The 19,663-nt window shown below is 39.3% G+C and overlaps 3 protein-coding genes across 5 annotated transcripts; 2 read left to right on the top strand and 1 right to left on the bottom strand.

Moving 5' to 3' along the window:
* Positions 1 to 745: 745 nt before the first annotated feature.
* On the bottom strand, positions 746 to 6,975 carry cdc42l (cell division cycle 42, like). The gene is made up of 6 exons (XM_058647248.1): positions 6,853 to 6,975; positions 4,753 to 4,857; positions 4,579 to 4,651; positions 4,360 to 4,469; positions 3,542 to 3,739; positions 746 to 1,740 (listed from the first exon to the last, which is right to left on the bottom strand). The coding sequence occupies exons 2-6, from the start codon at positions 4,855 to 4,857 to the stop codon at positions 1,651 to 1,653; spliced, it is 576 nt and encodes a 191-aa protein (XP_058503231.1). The 5' UTR covers positions 6,853 to 6,975; the 3' UTR covers positions 746 to 1,650.
* Positions 6,976 to 7,386: 411 nt separating this feature from the next.
* On the top strand, positions 7,387 to 12,548 carry mlf2 (myeloid leukemia factor 2). Of its 2 annotated transcripts, none has more exons than XM_058647246.1 (8): positions 7,387 to 7,706; positions 9,344 to 9,452; positions 9,554 to 9,589; positions 10,350 to 10,412; positions 10,520 to 10,648; positions 10,901 to 11,060; positions 11,145 to 11,366; positions 11,975 to 12,548. In XM_058647246.1, the coding sequence occupies exons 1-7, from the start codon at positions 7,663 to 7,665 to the stop codon at positions 11,360 to 11,362; spliced, it is 759 nt and encodes a 252-aa protein (XP_058503229.1). In that variant the 5' UTR covers positions 7,387 to 7,662; the 3' UTR covers positions 11,363 to 11,366; positions 11,975 to 12,548. The 2 variants fall into 2 exon arrangements, with proteins under 2 accessions (XP_058503229.1, XP_058503230.1); XM_058647247.1 differs by having other exon boundaries at positions 7,388 to 7,706; positions 10,350 to 10,403.
* A 1,505-nt stretch (positions 12,549 to 14,053) lies between these two features.
* On the top strand, positions 14,054 to 19,044 carry LOC131471031 (gamma-enolase-like). Of its 2 annotated transcripts, none has more exons than XM_058647243.1 (13): positions 14,054 to 14,179; positions 14,709 to 14,794; positions 14,971 to 15,066; positions 15,208 to 15,266; positions 15,347 to 15,416; positions 15,536 to 15,669; positions 16,008 to 16,230; positions 16,317 to 16,514; positions 16,983 to 17,059; positions 17,399 to 17,523; positions 17,627 to 17,735; positions 18,379 to 18,437; positions 18,636 to 19,044. In XM_058647243.1, exons 1-13 carry the CDS (start codon positions 14,070 to 14,072, stop codon positions 18,703 to 18,705), a joined length of 1,416 nt encoding a protein of 471 aa, XP_058503226.1. In that variant the 5' UTR covers positions 14,054 to 14,069; the 3' UTR covers positions 18,706 to 19,044. The 2 variants fall into 2 exon arrangements, with proteins under 2 accessions (XP_058503226.1, XP_058503228.1); XM_058647245.1 differs by lacking the exon at positions 14,054 to 14,179 and adding an exon at positions 14,271 to 14,369.
* Positions 19,045 to 19,663: the final 619 nt, after the last annotated feature.

Here is a 19,663-nt window from a genome sequence, read left to right on the forward strand (position 1 = left end):
TTGCGTTTAATAATTTCATTTTTAAGCCATTGCCAAATAAATGACAGTATAGTTTGGTTTGGTACAATACAGTTTTTTTCTCCTCAGTTTGTCACCGTTTGTCTCAACAAGACGTCAAGCTTAGTATGAGAATAGACTGCGCGCATTGAAGAGACATTACTCTGGTAACCTAAGGGAAGGGTACCGAAAAAGGGAACCAGTTGGGGCCGGTTATTTTGGTACTGTTCTTATTGGAAACGCAAAAAAAAATACATACTGTACCAAACCGTTCCACTCTGCTGAAACGAGACATTTCTGTGTTTCTTTGAGCAACAGAGATTTGAATCTTGTGTCACCTTGAGACTGATGGGGACAGAAAGGCAGGAACATTACATTAATGAGGCACAAAGGTTGCAACAGATTGTAGGAGGGCAGAAAACACCAAGACACACCCACAAAGTTTCAGTTGATTCTACTACGAAAACACTTGAGCAGTTTGACGCTATTGTGCCTGGGTAACAGAGAGGTGGGGCTGGTGTGAGACCACCTGGGAATACGTCATGTCAACGCAGTGTTTTAGTAATTACTAGAATTCTAGTCGAGTGATAGAAGTTACACACTTTAAATATATTTCTTTTTACTTTAGGAAAAAAAGGAATTGTCGTCAGCATATAATGGATACACGTGTTTTGGTGAAATATACTTATTTAAACTTTACAATCTGGTGTGCAGGCAATATTCTGCCACAAAGTTACAAAGCAAAGGCTCCTTTTCATGTCATTAAACCATTTTTATTAAAAATATCCTGTGATTACAAACACCCAGAAATTTACTATCAAAGGTTATCCTCTCAATCTCAATAAAGACTAAGACCTATCAAAAAAAATTACAACTTAATTTGTTACAGTATCAATTACTCAAAGTTGGTAGTCTAGCAATAAAAAAAAATCTGGTTAAAATAAAAAGTCAAGTTTCAAAACAAATAAAATTTTCCCAAAACAAAGTCACAGAATTAACACAGTATGAACAAAAGGAGAATAAAATAGAAAGTTATCTGGTGAAGGGAAATTGTTAAAGATTCACTTTGCACTCCCACAAAAGATACTGGGATTCAGAGGAAAGTAATCATTTCAGAGAGCTACCTTTGTATGGAGTGACAATATATTTCTTGTTCTTTCGTTATTCAATCCAAAATGGTCAGAGAAGCAAGCAAACAAGAGTACCATTTAACATTAAGTTGCCCCTTTAATGTACTAACAGTTCACTAAAAAACTTAATGTTAAATGTAAGCAAAGTGTTCAAAGGCAACTAAATAAAAGAATCTTTCTTTGAAAAAGAACGGAGCAACAGTGACAGGCAGGGGGGGCCCGCCCCACCTGGTTGTTTGTAGAGAGAACACTGCATTTAAAAAAATAATAATAAAAAAAAAAAGCTTTTAGGTGACACTTGCTGCATTAACTGCATGTTGAGGTTTTGCTGCCTCATCTGCTTTTATTTTATCAAAGGCACAATCAGTGTACACGTGTATTAGAATAAGACTCAATGGCACTGTGTCTCCCTTCCTCTTTTGTTTTGTCCTTTTTTTTTTCATAATAGCCATTGATCTTTGTGGTGTTTTCATTCACCCCACCTATTTCTTACACCATTATGTCTCCCAGTGTCGTTGTTCATCTATAGCAGAACGCACTTTTTCCTGGTTTTGGTCTCTGGAGGCTCCAAGGCTGCCAGGATGGCCTCGTCAAACACATTCTTAAGCCCTCGCTGGAAAACAAGAGTGAAGCATAAGTGAATTTGAGCCATTATGGGTTGTTTGTTTTACAACTACGCCGTGCAGTCACACACTCTAATATTTTGTTGGACATAACCCTCAGGCTTCAGTTGAATTTACGACACATTATAGACAAAAATGTCCCCTTCCAAAAAACTGCTATAAAAAACTTTACAGAGTAACATTTTTTTCTGCTTTTCTCTGCATAAATCTCTTAAACAACTGCTCAAAACTACCAAACACTGAATAATTTAGATGATTTTAACCCTTTAAATGCCAGTTTGATTACTTGATGTCACAAAAATATAAATATAATACATATAACAAATGTTATATACGTTAAAGATTAGTCGATATATTGATTTTGATGCTTTATTAGTATTTGTGCTGCATCAGATTTAAAATGTACTACCCTTTTAAGTCATAAAGGACAAACATTTCCATAATGGTGCCTAAGGGTTAAGCTTGATAGGTTTATACAATGTCAAATTATTTGTTTTAATTCCTTATTTGCATAAATGTTTTGCCTTTTTATATTTATGATGAGAGAGTTGGACTGCTGTGTTACGTCTTCTCAAGCATATACCAAACATTCTCAGTGGGATAAAGGTCTGGACCCTGTGCTGAGCAAACCACGTGTGACCATAATGATGTCATAATGTCATCTTGCAAAAAGCCAAAAAAACGTGGGGCCCTATTTAAACCATATATAGCACATGGTCCTAAGTGTGTGTAGCAAGTGCATTAGGATGTGACCAACTCCAATTTTGCTGGTTGCTGTTATTCCCTTTAAAAGCAAGCCAGGTACACCTGTATATGGTGCTTTGGGATTTAAATGGCTACTGCAGGGAACTGAAGAAGTGAATGCTTCTCTGCTAAGGAGACAGATCTGCTCCTGTGCAGGGTAATAATTTAGCAACATTATCAAGTTTCTGTGAATAGAAAATAATTGGTAGATTACAATGCCGATTACAAAAAAATGTCTACCTCAAGAGTGCAAGTGCATTTGCTCTCTTCACAACAAGGGCACAGGGTGTGAAAATTGACTGTGTTGGTTGGAAACTAACAACAACACTTGCTGTGCACTGCTCTTGCTTCGGTATTTAGATGGAGCCTGTTGTCACTCAGTATATCTAGGTAGTCAGCTGACGTAATTTTCTGAGCACATATAGTTGCTGAAGCTAGACCTGACCAACTGAAGCAAGTCCAGAGCATAGCACTGCCCCCACAGGCTTGTTCAGAATGCACTAAGCGAAATATTATACCCCATTCCCACTGGTCAAAAAAAAAACATTAAACCCTGGTTTAATCAGCATTCACTCACATGCCAAACGATCGCGATACTCGTGGGTTTTCAAGACCGAGTGAACACACATATTTCATCTTCTACTGCATCATTTCTACTACAGCACTATGATGCGCAGTTATTTACCGTCCGTTAGCAACAAATGTTTGTGACAAACTTTACTTTTTGCAACTTAGGACAACGCTAAATACTTGTTATTACATCGGTCACATCAATTGAACAATCGAGTGAAAGACGCACCAAAGTAAAAGATACAAAATAGTATCATAACATTGTCATTGGTGTGGTTTTTTTGGAGGGAAAGAAAACCACCAAGTGTGGACCAACCACAGGCAATGGGAATGGTGATGGTCACCTTTTTAAAGTGGGTTCAAAAAAACCCAGTTATACCGGCTAATTTTAGTGTGAAAGATGAGTATATGACTTTTTTGTTCAAGCAGACTATTTTGCTTACGCTTTAAAAAAGTGAGGTAAAATTAGTCTCATACCTGTGTAAGAGCAGAGCACTCCACATATTTGACAGCCCTGAGCTCACGAGCCAGTTTCTCTCCGCTCTCAGGATATAGAGGCCGCTGTTTGTTCTTTGCCAGCTTCTCAACCGTGTTGCTGTCTTCCCGCAGATCCACCTGTGTGCCCACCAACAGGAAGGGTGTGCGTGGGCAGTGGTGAGAAATCTCAGGAACCCACTAAAAAAGAAAATGATAAACAAAAGACAAAAATGTTTTGTTACTGAACAGAATGTGTTTTCATAGCACAAAATATAGAGATAAGTTCTAAAAATCTAGTGTTAGGTTACTGGTCAGATTTGTACTGTTTGCCTACTGGAAAAGGCTCATGACTTATTTCACACTTCTAGAAAAGGTATACAAATCAATTTGGCTTGTTTGCAAAATAATCTGGTGGAAGAAATTATATATTTCAAAGTGAAACGGTCACAGAAAATCTGTAATATTTGTAAATAATATCTATCCTGTACTGCAACATGACTGATGCAGCAACAAAAAGATTAGCACTATCCTCAGCCTTTATCATGCCGACAGGAATTTAATCACAGTCAATTGACAGAAAATTATAAACAGCTTAAATCATTTTTAAGCAAACATTGACAAATTTCTTCTTGTCTGATTAAGTCATCACTTTATTGTCAAGTGGCAATAAAGTGTATATCTTGGGGTAGAGCTGAACAATTTAAGGAAAAAAATCCTCAAAATATCTTTGTCTTCCAGTTTTGACCAAATCAAGATCAAGTTTTTCCCAAACTATTAAGAAAACGACAAAAGAAATAAATACAGAGAAAAAAAACCACCTTCTCTTTGACGTTTTCAAATGATGAGGGGGAGACGACAGAGAAACACACAAGGAACACATCTGTCTGTGGATAGCTGAGAGGACGCAGCCTGTCATAATCCTCCTGACCTGAGAGCAGCAGTCACAAAAAAGAGAATGGAGAAGTTTTTCCGTCAGTGTCACAGTGACAGAAATGAGACAGAAAAAAGAAACACAGTTTCAATGTTGCTCATGTTACCTGCTGTGTCAAAAAGGCCGAGTGTATAGGGCTCTCCCCCAATCATCACTGTCACTGCATAATTGTCAAAAACCTTTGAAAAAGAAGGACAAACATCAGATGACACCATGCAAGAGTTTATGTGTTAACCACACACAGTACTTTTTAATGTGACTGAGCAGTGAATCTTCTTACTGTAGGCACATATTCTGAGGGGAACTTGTTGGTCGTGTATGAGATCAGTAAGCAGGTCTTTCCTACTGCACCGTCTCCTACCACTACACATTTTATAGTCTGCATCTGCAAGGAAATACAAAAAAAGGAAACATCACAAGTGTGTCAACAACTATAGACCAGACAGTTATCTAGATGCTGAGAGAGGAAGTAACATACAACAACTTTAAATACATCGTATTGTCATGCATGCCTTGGTGCACTTGGCGCATATATTGTACTACATTATATTTAATATTTTGCAAAGAGCATATATTTATCATCTAATCATGACTATATTATATATTTATTATTTAGCCACACAGAAATCATTGATTTGTAGAGTATTTGGCACCAGAAAATAAATCGGCAACCATTTTATTGTCATATAATAATAGCATGTAAAATATATGAGCAAATTTGCTCATCCCAAATTCTCAAATTGTTTTGTTTTTGATTGTTGGTGAACCTTGACCTGTGGAAAATTATAACTGCACTATTGTGATATTTTAAAGACCAAACACATAACTATAAATTATAATCATTAGTTATAATTAGATATAATCATTAGCCCCATGACTATCAAGTAGTTAAACACACAGGGACTTTTTAAGGGAAGTAGGTTGTGCTAAACATACTTAGATATTTTCACAACAGTGAGCAGCTGAAGTAATTAAATGCTGACATTTAACATTTGACATACATAACACATTTTGAGCTTTACAAAAAATCCAAAATGGACTCTCATATGGCTGCTGTGCAGTAAATCATACTTTCAGCAAAGTCATTTACCTATGTGAGTCAACACATTCTCATTGAAATTAATGAAGTGGACAAAATAAAGACTGAATGTCAAAGAAAAGGTTCTTAGTTTATACAGGTTCAGCTACACATTATTGTATTGTACAGAGTAATTATAACACGTGGGGGGAAAGCACAGTTGAACATAATTAAATTGATTACATTATGGGGACTTTTCATGTAATCTGAGATTTTACTTCACATTGGGAATCAACATTTTGTACAAAAGAGACCCAGTACAGTCAGTTAGCAGCATAATGTGTGCACCTGGACCACTTTGTAAACAACAAAATCAGAAAAAGAAAGTACAACTGTAGATGAAGAAGATAGAACAAGGTAGCAATAATTAGGCATTAATCTATCTATTAATCTAAGCAACTGCAGTTTACAGTAACTACTTCCTTAATTACTTGTTATTAATCATTTGAAGGGAGGAGGTTTGGACAGAGAATCATTCCAGGACCAGTGACTAGCTTATGAAAGGCTCGACTTATTTCTGTTCTGACAGAGAAAACGTTAAACTGAAGCGGACTGTGAGACCTGAGATCATGATTTTTGACTTTTGAAGTGAGTTTCAAGATTACTTTGAATTGTCTTACTTAAATTGTCAGTGATTGAGAAACAAGAGGAGTGGAGGATCTTGACATAGGTCGTTCTAGGCTTGTTATTACATGTGCGAGCAAAGGTTTATTGATGACAGTGAATCACTTCCGCATTCTGTAGGTTGCATACCAAGGATGTTAAAGAAAGAAGAAAATGACGGCATATCTGTCCAGTGAGGTTTAGAAACGGACACCGCCAAACACGTACACCTAATAAGTACGTTTATCAGATAAACAGTGGTCTGAAAACAGTTTCAACTTAAAAACACACATTTAAAATGTAAAGGAACAGCCGACACGAGCCGAGCAGCAAACGGTGAAGGGAAGGTTATTAGCACAGATTTGGAGAAGTGTTACAATGGCTGTCAACAGACAAACCAATGTGTCAGTGATCTCACCAAGTACAATAAGTAAAAGTAAACATTAAACACCGAGCAGAAGAGAGTTCACTCAAACAGCAGCGACACTTATAACAACTTCATTAACCACACTCATGTTAGCCAACTCCACATCAAGCTGAGAGATCACCACATTAACACGGACCGACAAAACCCGGTAAACAAGCATTTCCTCTATTTACATGAACTTTATATGACTCAAGAAACTCTTACGATATATGTCCGATGATTTAAATGATAATAAATGATACAATTCAGACTGTTTTTCTGACTCTACTCACCGTTTTTCTTCTGGGAGGTTAGGCGTTGGTTACATCCGGGTTTGAGGGTCGAATTACTCTTTGCGCAGCCGCGAACAAGACGAGCCACGGCCCGTGGCCCACGTTCTTACCTGAAGAATGGAAACACCGCCCCCTGCTGGTCAACACACACTCCTCATTTCTCTGACCGGTTGACTCTATTTCCAGTAAATGTAACTATGTGACAACAATGTAAACCAATAAGATTTTCTTATTTCTCTCTATTGATATATTAAGATATTATATTTTTATTTTAACAGTGTCCCATTTCTTTTCCTCCTTTTTTGTTTAGTAATTTCATAATTCTCTTTTTTTTTTAAGTAATTGCTCTTCTGAATTCAATCTGCCTTTTCACTGGTACCGAGGTATAATATAATATCATATATTTTTAATATAATAAAATATAATATTTGTTTTTCTTTAACAAGATCATCGCTTTAAAAATGTGAAGGAAATGCTTTCTTTTGATAAATTTAAGCTACCGGAAGTCAAGTACGAGTAGCTCTGATGCTACCTTGACAGCAGTGTTTGCTTCTCTTTGTCAGAAGACTGACTTCCGTTTTCATGTTTTCTCCAGGTTTCTGGAATTTACTATCCACTGACACCAAGAGCTGTCACTGTTGGTAACGGTATAGCGAGGTCTTCGTATTATTCCGTGACGGAGCGAGTTAAAGCGCCTCTTATTTAACCTGCCCGCAGTTTTGAGCACATTCATCTGCTTCATCCTTGAAAAACGCGACTGTTTACCTTGCTAGCTGGCTAGCATCAGCCAGCTGAGTTAAATATCTCAGCATGTTTCGCTTCTTGAATGACGTTGATGACGACCCCTACATGATGTAAGTACTGGTATTACTCAAACTGCATTTAAATACTGTTATCTGTCGGTGTTTTACTAACCATACATGGCTGGTGTGGAAGATTGTTCTGTTTTTGCGGTGGCGTGAAGCAGGTACCTTTGACTCCAGCCAGCTGTGGTGGGGGCCTACGGTGGTCCACCATATTGGATTGACAATAACATAAAACCGCTGTCAAAGCTCAGCAGTATTTGTTGCTGCTGAATGCAAAAAAACAAACATCACTTGGTACAAGAACGTTGCAGTTTGCATCATGTTTGTTGTAGCTATGCTAAAGCCTTTTGTTTTGCATCTGTAATTAGTGACAGATTTAATATTGTTTTATTCTCATTTTCTGCTTTAACTGTTGATCAACTGAAACTTTACAATACAGTATGTATTATATAACACAGGTTGTTAAGCTCTAAAATAAGGAAGCATTCAAAAGCTTCCAATACAATTCCATGAGTGATTTTCTTTTGTTGATATTATTTTAATGTTAAATGAACCAGCATTCACAACTATTGGAACACAATAAGAGTTAGCATTGCAAATGTTTAAAAAAGATCAAGATTTACTTTTGTTTTCAGGTCTTGTACTTTGGTAAGCTTCTTGGTATTTTCTTTGCTTTCCTAAAGCTTACATGGTCAAGGCTATTATGAAATAAGTGGTTATGCCAGGGTCCTCCTACTTTGGAGGACTGGATTAATTTGATGTACAATATATTCATTATGAAAAAAACATATATATCAGATTTCAGGTGACTGTACATCCACTGTACTTATCCCCACCCCCCTTTTGTTTTCTTTTTGCTACACACACATTCTTATTGTCTTTTAATTTGTTTTCTGTATGTCTGATTGTCTGTTTAAAAACAAAAGTTTGTGTGTATTAAACATGGAATAATAAGATTAATAAAACCACTAGTTTCCACAACCACTATTTACCCCAAAACTGTAGAAATGCTTCAACTAGACTTGTACAGTGTTTTTCATGGATGTCTATGTGTGTCTTGTTCCAACTATTTTGGAGAACTTGCACATTTTCTGTTCTCTGTAATCACAGACCGTTACTAATACTTAGAGCTGTTTACTTGTGATCAGATCTGAAACAGATGTTAATACTTAGTATGAACAGAGGCTTTGATGTAGCGATCAGGGCTCTGAGGGGTCCAGACCACAAAACATGGTTCTACATAACTATATAGCTATATGTTTGTTGTCTTTGTGCAGAATTTATTTGTGACTGATCCGATGTTATGCTAAGAATGTTTACATTTAAAGCTCAATCATTTTAAAGGGGTAGTTTTTGGAAACTAAATTAATTTTGTTTACTGGTTCATGTCTAATGGCTGGTTCATGCTAACTTTATTAATATCAGACTCATGCTGGAAGTCACACAGTAGTCTTTACAGCTGATAATGAGCGTATGTCATTTCCTACCCATGCTGTAAGCAGTTGTCTAAATGAAATCTGTTACACAGACGCAGTACATCTAGTTTTCTGAGACTTTGGTGCCTGAAACTGAGTGAAACTTTTGGTAGGAAGCAGACGAGAATCATTTTGTGCAAGTGATGTGTCACATCTGCATAATACATTTGATAAATATTACTTCATAAATAATATTTCCAATTTTTCTAGGGATCCCTTTGCAGCTCACAGGCAGCAGATGAGCCTGTTTGCACCATTTGGTATGGACCCTTTTGCTCTTGCCCCTCAAATGCAGCCACATCGTGTACCTCGTAGACAGGTAACATGCTGTAATGTCAATTTATTGTGTTCATTTTTATGTGTAATGTTAATTCATATTATTTAAATTTGATTTTACAATTTGTTCTCATTTTCTGCTAGGCTGGTCCCTTGACCCCATTTGGCATGATGGGAATGGTGAGTATTTCAGTTATTTCTTCCACAGTAGCAAAAAGTACAGTCTTGTTTCCAAAATTAGCTTAAGTATTCCAAGGATTTATTATTTTGGCCTCTGTGGGGTTTTGATGGTTAGTAGTTTCATTGGATTTACAAATCTGCATTTGTTTATTGAGACCACATTGCACAAAAACTTTACTTTTACTCAAAGATAAATAATTGCATTGTTTGCGAATTTGTAGGTTAATAATGTAGTTATTTGTTTTTTTAAACTCTATTTTGTAAGTTCATGGAGGTTTGGGGGTGTTTAGTTCCTGACCATTTTGTCCCTCAAGGGGAAATTCGCTTTGCAGTTGGCAGTACATAAAAAACGCAATTTAAAAAAACAAAACAAGCAAGGATGTGGAACATAGATAACATAGACATACCCAGTACAACCAAAGATGGCTTCAATAAAGTCTATTCAAAATGCAGGTTCATAAACCCTGTCACTAAAAAAGGAATAAATGAGTCCCTGCTTTTTTAGTTGGTTAATACAACACCAACTTAACCAAGTGTGGTTGTATGTCACACCTATGGAGCTGAAAACCATCTTGAGACATGGACATTTGCTCAGGCTGGGAACATTTGACTGCCAAATGGGAATGACAGATTTTGGCCATTCAGTAGAGAGCTCAGCTAGTGAAACCTATGCCAGCTTTAGTATATGATATCTTAAAAATCTCTTATCTCTTTGTTCTTAAGGTGAGAATTTAACAAATCTCTAATCTATTTTTTTCAGGGTGGCGGATTCATGGATATGTTTGGCATGATGGGAGAAATGATGGAAAATGTGGTGAGTGAAGTATGTCGCCCAGTTTCAAATAAACAGAAGTAATTTCAATCATGACTGAAACTGGTATTTGAACAGTGCTCTATCTCACCTTGCTGTTTGTTTTTATATTTCTCTAGGATAGAATGTCCGGTTCACCCAACTGTCAGTCGTTCTCTTCCTCAACGGTGATCTCCTACTCCTCGTCAGATGTAGGGGCTCCTAAAGTGTATCAGCAGACCAGCGCAACAAGAACAGGCCCTGGAGGGGTGAGAATAACTTTGCACAATAACTTTTAGCACAGGGAGTGTTTTTTTAGTGCAGTTTAGACAGACACGATTAGTTTCATTATCGAACCGGGGCTTTAGTTTTTAAATCCAGGCGTGACTTTGACTTTCTGACCTCATTAATACATAAAATTATCAAAAGTTGCAAATATCATAGTTGTTTTACAGACATTCCAGAATGAGTGCAGCAGTAACCTGATTGTTTTTGTAAACCAAGTTGACTTTTCTCCTCAGATCCGTGAGACGCGACGGTCAATGAGGGACAGTGAGAGCGGCATGGAGCAGCTCGCCATCGGCCACCACATTGGAGAAAGAGCACACATAATGGAGCGTTCACGAAATCGGCGCACAGGAGACCGCGAAGAGCGGCAAGACTTCATTAACCTCGATGAGAGTGAGTCTTTCGGGTGATTGAGTGCAATTAGTGAGATGCATGTTATATTTGTTGCTTCTTAAATGTCCCCTCCATTCCTGCTAGCTGATGCTGCCGCGTTTGATGAGGAGTGGAGGAGGGAGGCAGGAAGGTACGTCCCGCCACACGCCCGTGCGCTTGAGTATGGACGGGATCGACGGGCAGGAGGTCAGCAGCTGGCTCTTACTGCCCCTCCTAGCTCGACGCCTCCACCAGGTCATCGACATGAGTCACCCAGACACCGTCAGCCCCAGCCCCAGCCCCGCCCACGTTATGACTGGTGAGAAGGTAAGAAAAACACTGGAGGCCAAGTTGAGCTAGTAGTAAATGTTGTCAGATTAATACAGACAAAGACGTATCAGCAGTACTCCTCTGATTTCAGTCAGTTTTAAGGCTGTGTAACTTTTGGTTACATTTGCTGTTGTTATTTTCTGGGTCATTGTGAATAGAAACAATATAACATTATGTTCATGCTGCATCCTTCATCTGCTTTCATTGGCTTACGTCCATCTTACTTTACTTTTACAATCAGCATTGTGTGAACTCATTTGACAATGGTTTGGAAGGTAATAGACATTTCTTAGTTTTAAAAATCTATAGTTTTAACCCTGAAAACAAGCACATAAAGTTATCAGATACACTGTAAGATGACAGTATTCTCACAAGTGTGTTGAATGTTACATTGTGTGAGATGACATCCATTTTTACAGCTCTTGTGGTTTGAAAGGAAAGAAAAGGATATTTATTGTCATTATACAACCGAGATTCGAGGTCACGTGGAGGGTTGATCAGAGCCGCTGCTACTGGCCAACCTGAGTGAATGTGTTTAACATTCATACATGTCAAACAAAATCCTTACCTGTGTTTTCTGGTCTTGTGTAATCTACTGTTTTCAGGTGACACACTAGACGAGGCGAGCAGACGGAATGATGGAGTTTAAGGAAGATTTCCCTGATGCTGTGAACCATGTTGAAGACAGAAGTTGATGCCTGCCACAACCTCCTGTCGTAAATGTTTGATATGACTGGACTGTCTATATATAAACAACGTATTACACACAACAAAGCCCTCACACACACCTAATAGTTAACATTTACAGTTCAGCTTCTTAACTGTTACATAGAAAACACACACACACGCACACACGTAAAAAGTGTTTTTGAATTGGGTTTAACTACACTCACTTTATACAGTAAATACACATTCTGAAAACTTAACATGTGTTTTTGTCCACGGCACAAAAGTGCTACAGATTACAGTGCATCTGCTGTACAGTCCATTTTATGTTCGTGAAGACACTAGTGTGTCAGTGAATTGAATTGTATACTGTTACCTAATTAATCTAACTAAATAAAAGTTCATTAAACATTGTTAGATAATTGCAAAATGTCTCGTCGTTGTGGTTGTGTTTGAGTGTGTACAGACTGTATACATACTTTGTTTTATTAAAAATGAATATCACAAAACATACAGATTTAAATGTGAGTGTGTAGTAGTTGGGGGGTTTTGGATAATGTAAGGTACGGGTTTAATGCCCCGGTGGGTTCATGTGGTTTTCATTACATTCATACAAGTACATGTGTTTACAAGTACATTTTATATTCTATTTTAGTTCATTTATTATCGTCTGAAACTGTTGTGTTTTCATTTGTTTTATCCATTAAAGGTACAGTGAGACCTCTGAGAGGGACCTCTTCCAAGGAGTCACAACTCCAACTCTGTCTGTAGGGAAGGCATTTTGTGTTTTTATACGTGTGGGGTGAGTGTGTGTGTGGGTTGGGGGGTGCAGGTCTTTTTGGGGCATGAAGCTGTTACATGGGGCCAATGCAGGCGATGCAGACCTACTCAGGCTTCGACAGTGGTACAATTCGCCCTGTTGTATGTTGATCTTGTAGACTTTATTTGAAGGTTGAGGTCAGTCTCCTCTGACCTCTGCCATCACTAAGGCATTTTTACTCGGAGAACCGCTGCTCACTGGACATGTTCTCTTTTCCAGACCATTCTCTGTAAACAGAGGTTTAATGGAAGAGAAGTCTCTGAATAAATGAGTCCAGCTTGTCTGACATCAACAGCCATGTTATAGTCACCTAAAGCAACTTTCTTCCTCATTCTCAAGTCATTTTGACCATGTCAAGTATGCATGGCTGCCATGTGATTGGCTGATTACATATTTTATATATTAACATGCATTTCAATAGATGCACTTAATAAACTGGCTAGTGAGTGCATGTTTTTCCAGCAGACAAAGTCAGCCATGCATTTACCTCCAACTGTATGTGCACATGTTCTGTCTCTCTTGCTTGTGCCTCCATTTTTCTAGGTCATGTGACATCCAGATGGTGCAGCCAATGAAAAAAATCATTCTTTTTTTACAAATCTCTCTCACAGTGGGCCCACTGCCAGCCTCCTCCTGTGCTCACTGTATCTTTACTTACACCCTTGACTATTTTTAAATCCTCCTCCTCCCCTCCTCCCTCCAGCATGTACTGCTCCTCATACCTGTCTACCTGTCTCCTTGTCTGCTTTAATCCTCATTACAAGAGCTCTGAAGTGCCTCGTCAAAGCAGCTCGTTTGTGCGCCTGCCTCTGCTGATATGTGTCCTCTGCAGTGTTTGTGATATCATCTGCCTGTCATCCACATCTGAGGCTTACAGATGTTCCTTTTCATTTCAGCAACAGAAACCCTCCGGTTTACAGCAGCATAATGACACTGTCTGGATTTGTGAGCAACTTCGTGTCAGGCAATGTGCTGGGACCGTATCTCTTACTGTAGCTACTGTGCTAATGAGCAAATACGAGCTGGTATGAAATCAGGACAACAATGTTGAGTTTATCAGTTGAAGCCTGGAAAGGTTGTAGTGCAGAAACACAGTACATGTTGCTCAGCATATTTTTATTTGTCCTATAGATGTGACTTGCCTTTCTGCTTCACTCCCCTCCCCTCTTTACATCTTCCAATGACTCACACACTCCCCCTCCCCCCGGCGTGTCATGTGTTTTCACCCCCCTTGTCCTCCCTCTTCACCACCACCTCCTCTTCCATCTACCTCTCTCCACCATAATTCTCTTGCTTTCTCCAGCAGGCTTCAAACACGCTGCAGGTAACATTTAAAAAGATTGATTCATTTCTCTATCCCCTCCATCACCCCAAGCCTCCTTCTCCTCCTCCTTCCTCCTCATTTCCCTCTGCATTTGTCTTCTTTCTACACCGTCTCATCTCTTCACTGGTCCATATTCCCTGTCACTGACTGAAACAGCACTGGCATTGAGCTGGCTTGTGGTCCGGAACAGGTTGGACAGTAGATAAATAAATAGGCATGCATTATTAGCTTTTGATTTATGTTTCCTTCTCTCTGTCTGAGTCTATGTGTGTATGTGAGTGACATCATGTTCCTGGGGAGCATCTTTTCCACAGCTTTCCATCCCTACGGCTGCGTCACTAGCATCACTGTGTGGAAGAGAAGTCTTCATTTTCAGATGAATGTGTGTGTGTGTGTGTGTGTGTTTTTTTGCCCAAGCTCATGCCTCTCTAATTACATGAGAATCAGTGTATAGTTGTATGTGTGAGCAGTGAACTGTCGTGTAGAACTAATGGTTAAATAATATGTGCCCATTTATTTTCATTTGCAGGATGTCTATTGTGAGCATTGTTGCCAGGGAGATCCTGGACTCAAGAGGAAACCCCACTGTGGAAGTAGATCTTCACACAGACAAAGGTTATATAAAAAAAAAAATCCCAATTTTGCTCTTGTCTGAAAATTTGACAATAAATACTGGCTAAAGGCAAGTCCAAACACACGTCTGTCTTTCTTTTTTTCATCCTCAACCGTTGACCCCCACACCCCTGGATACCTGTCCCTCGCCCTCCACCTGCCCATCGTTTGTCTTCCAGGTCTGTTCAGGGCTGCTGTGCCCAGCGGTGCATCCACTGGCATCTATGAGGCTCTGGAGCTCCGAGATGGAGACAAGACTCGCTACAAGGGCAAAGGTGAACACTTGAGACAAGACCCCTCCTCTCTCCTCTCTGTCTTTCCTCTATCATTCCTGTCATGTTTTCATTTACTCTCTGTCTTTTGAAAGTGGACTGACTGACTGACTCCACACGTCTCCTTCTGTCCTGCTGTTGCAGGTGTAACTAAAGCTGTTGGTCACATTAATGACTCCCTTGGACCTGCCCTTGTCCAGTCGGTGAGCAGGGATGCACAATCTAGAGGAGAGTGTTGGGGAAGATGATTGAGATGATTTAAACGTGGCTGCTTCTGTTTCAGGGAGTCAGTGTGATGGAGCAGGAGAAGCTGGACAACATCATGATTGAAATGGACGGCACTGACAACAAATGTAAGCCTCGGTCACGTCTCGTGTGCAGGAACAGTGTGTATGTGTGACAACATGTGTGTCTGCTCCACTGATTACTGAGTGCATGCATGCGCTGTGTGACTCATCTCTGTTTCCCTCAGCTAAGTTTGGGGCCAATGCTATTCTGGGAGTATCACTGGCCATATGCAAAGCTGGTGCAGCAGAGAAAGGTGTCCCCCTCTACCGTCACATTGCTGATCTTGCAGGAAATGGAGAGCTTGTCCTACCAGTTCCTGTGAGTCATTTAAAAAAAGTATTGTTAACACCAGTTGTCATAACAAGCTTTTTTAAGGTTTATTTTTTTCGATATTGTATCTTGAAATAAATCCACACAGCTGACATGATTACCGCAGAGTGGCAGACACATGTTCTGGTCCTATGATGGCTGTGGATCTTGTGTTTAGTGAGGCATTTATGTAATATTAAGGGTTCCTATTTCCAATATCTGTGATTTTTTACCAGTATCAGTCTGATATCTAAGTCAAAGAAACTACAGAGTATCGTATCAGCTCATCCCATCCCCATCCCCAATTGCCATTTAACATTTTCATCCCTGTTTGGCCCCAAATGTAGGCATTTAATGTGATCAACGGGGGCTCCCATGCTGGTAACAGACTGGCTATGCAGGAGTTCATGGTGCTTCCTGTTGGGGCCGAGTCCTTCCGTGATGCTTTGCGTGTGGGGGCTGAGCTGTACCAGACTCTGAGAGGTGTCATCAAGGAGAAGTATGGTCAGGATGCTACAAATGTGGGAGATGAGGGAGGGTTTGCACCAAATATACAGGAGAACAGCGAAGGTAAGCACAACCACTGCTTAAAAACAGTGGTGATTTGGCGAGGTGATTCATATGTATATATATATATATATGTGTCTCTGCTTCAGCCCTAGAGCTGATAAAGACAGCCATAGAAAAAGCAGGCTTCACAGACAAAGTGGTGATCGGGATGGACGTCGCTGCTTCAGAGTTTTTCATCGAGGGCAAGTACGACCTGGACTTCAAGTCTCCACCCAACGCTGCCCGTAACATCAGTGGTGAGGAGCTGGCCAGCATCTACCAGGGCTTTATTAACAACTATCCAGGTGTGTGCTCTTATGTGTGATTTAACTCCTATTCAGTTCAGACTAGAACAACAATGGAAGTTTATCTATGTGTATGCAGATCACACATCAGGTTCATAATAGCTGATGTCACTGACTATTTTTCATGCTTTGTTTCATTTTACGTATTTCTTTAACCATCTAGTAGATAGAGGTAGAGACATGGAGAATAAGGAATCTCCACACACAGCCTCGTCTCTGCTCCTGACACATGGCTATGTTAAGAGGTTTTAATTATGCCCTGCAGTGCACAGAAACAGGGACCTACACTTATGCGGCTGTCAGTATTGTCTTTCCTGTTGAAATGTGCAAGTCCGTGTGCATCTGTGTGACATCACTCCCATCAGTGCCATGTCACCGGTCATTTTGGCTCGTAGCTTGGTGACAACTGGGGTTCATAAGTTCACATGTGTGCAGACAAATGACGTGAATGCTGTCCCTTTCTTTCAGTTGTGTCAATTGAAGATCCTTTTGACCAGGATGATTGGCCTGCGTGGTCACAGTTTACAGCCTCCGTGGGCATCCAGGTAAATTTAATTTAATTTAATTCAATTCAAAAAACTTTATTTTTCCTCAGAGGCCAATTCAACGGCTCATAGAGCAGTCATAAAAACATGTGAGAAACAGAAAAGAAAAACAGGAAAAAGACGAAGAATAGCAGCAACAGAGCAAACCGAGGCAAGAGTAAGATAATGAAGACAATCTAAAAATTCACTCTAGGTAAGAAACTAAATAAATGAATACAGGTAAGCAACTATATAGTTAAAAGAGGTTAAAGCTGCTTAATGTCCACACTCCTGAGTTCCATGTGTAAAATCCTTAGTGTTTCTCATCTGCTTCTATAACTGCATGGTGTTCATTTGCAGGTGGTTGGAGATGATCTGACCGTGACTAACCCGCGCAGGATACAACGAGCCGTGGAGGACAAGGCCTGCAACTGCCTGCTGCTTAAAGTCAACCAGATTGGCTCTGTCACAGAGGCCATCAAGGCGTGAGTTGATTTTGTGATGTTTGAAGCAGAAATGTGACCACATGTATGCATGTCGCATTATATTTAACACTGTGTTCACCGCGTCTGCCTCCTCACGTGTCAGGTGCAAGCTGGCCCAGGAGAACGGCTGGGGAGTGATGGTGAGCCATCGCTCTGGAGAAACAGAGGACACTTTTATAGCTGACCTGGTGGTCGGTCTGTGCACTGGACAGGTAACACACACTCACACCTTTAGTCTTACGTTATGGCACCTTAACATAAATGGGAATATAAAATTAAACTAGATTAAACACTCAGGGAGCACAAACCTGTGCAAAGACACAACCAAAATCTAATCTGGTCTTTTGAGATGTGCTGCTCACATTCAGACAAACACAGGTAAAAATAATTTAAGAAACAATGCAGCAACAATGCAAAAGTAGCTCGTAAGGAAACAATTCTGTTGTAGCTCAAGTAATGCTATATAATAATCACACGTATAAGGCAAACAAATTATTATATAAACAATTCAAACAGAGATCAGCTAATATCTTGCAGTAGTTACGGTATTGATCGTTTTGAAACACAACTTGGGGACCATTCCTCATGCTGTGTGTCAAGATTTCAACCAAATTGAATACAAATGAAAACATTATTTAGATTTAAAATAAAGGAGCTATAAAAAGATAATGTGATTATGAAAATAAATATTTCCGTAAGTTCTTCTTTATCCCTGTCAGTTGATCTGATAATACTAAATATCAGTAATAATGCAGCTGTATCTGTCAGCCATATATATATAGATATAAGATATATATCTATATATATATAGATATATATACAGTTTATATAATATATTTTTTTAACCCCTTGCAGATCAAAACTGGAGCCCCCTGTCGGTCTGAACGTCTGGCCAAATACAACCAGCTCATGAGGTGGGGAGCATATACATTTTATTGTGAATGTGTATATGAGCATACTGTATACAGAAAAACTGTTATATCACTGACAGCATATTATGCAACTTGTAATTGAACTGCATTTCTCTGATTTCCCCTCGTTCTGCTGTTGTCACATTTATCGCATCTATCCATCCGCCTTCTTCACGTTTCTCTCCTTCCTCTTCCTCTCAGGATTGAGGAGGAGCTGGGTGACCAGGCTCGCTTTGCTGGACACAACTTCCGCAACCCCAGTGCCCTTTGAGTGCCAGTGCAAGTGAAACCAGTCTGTTAAATTTTCCCGAGAGTAATGTGATAATGACAGTTTGAGCAAAGTTATGCACTAAGACACACATTCAAGACTAATTAATTTTCACTGTAGCATTGTAGTTGCAATACACTGACCTGAACACAGACTCATACATGGTTTGTTGTCTTCACGACTCACTGCAGAACAGGTCTGATCTTTGTGCTGTCGTCTCCTCTTCTTTGTGTTGTTGTATCTGACGTGACTATCGAGCAGCTTGCTTCAAAATGTGTCTGTTACTTTGTCCACAGTTGAGCTTAAAACACGTTGATGGATAAATGTGAACTCAAAACCAAAGCTGTCTGAATTTGATTTGAGGTGAAACTGTCATGTATTTATTCTGCTGTATTCTCTTGTGAGTATGTCATATTAGCATGTTCAATCATATTCTCCTACTGGTTTTTTCAGTCGGACATTTACTGTGCATGACTATTGCTAAACGAATGCAGCACAGATCCTGCAGGAACTGAGGAGGACTGCAGGTACCTCTTTGAACTTTTTCAAAGTAGGTTACCACATTAATTCAGAAGGAGTTCATCCTGCACTTTTCTAACAGTTTAAACATGTGGTCAGCCAAAGAAACTAACTTTAATCATGTATGACCACTACATATATGTATCATGGCATACAGTGATGTTTGTGTCTATTAAGGTTTGTGTCTGGTGAATCTAAAATAATGCTCACCTATGATGCGCTATAATAATGAGTATTTTCTGTCATTGTAAACGGGTGCAGCTGTTACTACTATTACTATTACTATAATTATTTTCCTCATTATTATCATAATAATTATTATCATTGGAATAATGAATATTCCAAATGTCCCCACACCAAAAACATGAGGCTACATGCAGTGGGCTATACAAACAGTGTGTTGCCCACAAAATAGAGGGAAAATAGGAAACTATTGTTGTTT

This window comes from Solea solea, chromosome 13 (assembly GCF_958295425.1).
Source record: "Solea solea chromosome 13, fSolSol10.1, whole genome shotgun sequence".
NCBI lineage: Eukaryota > Metazoa > Chordata > Actinopteri > Pleuronectiformes > Soleidae > Solea > Solea solea.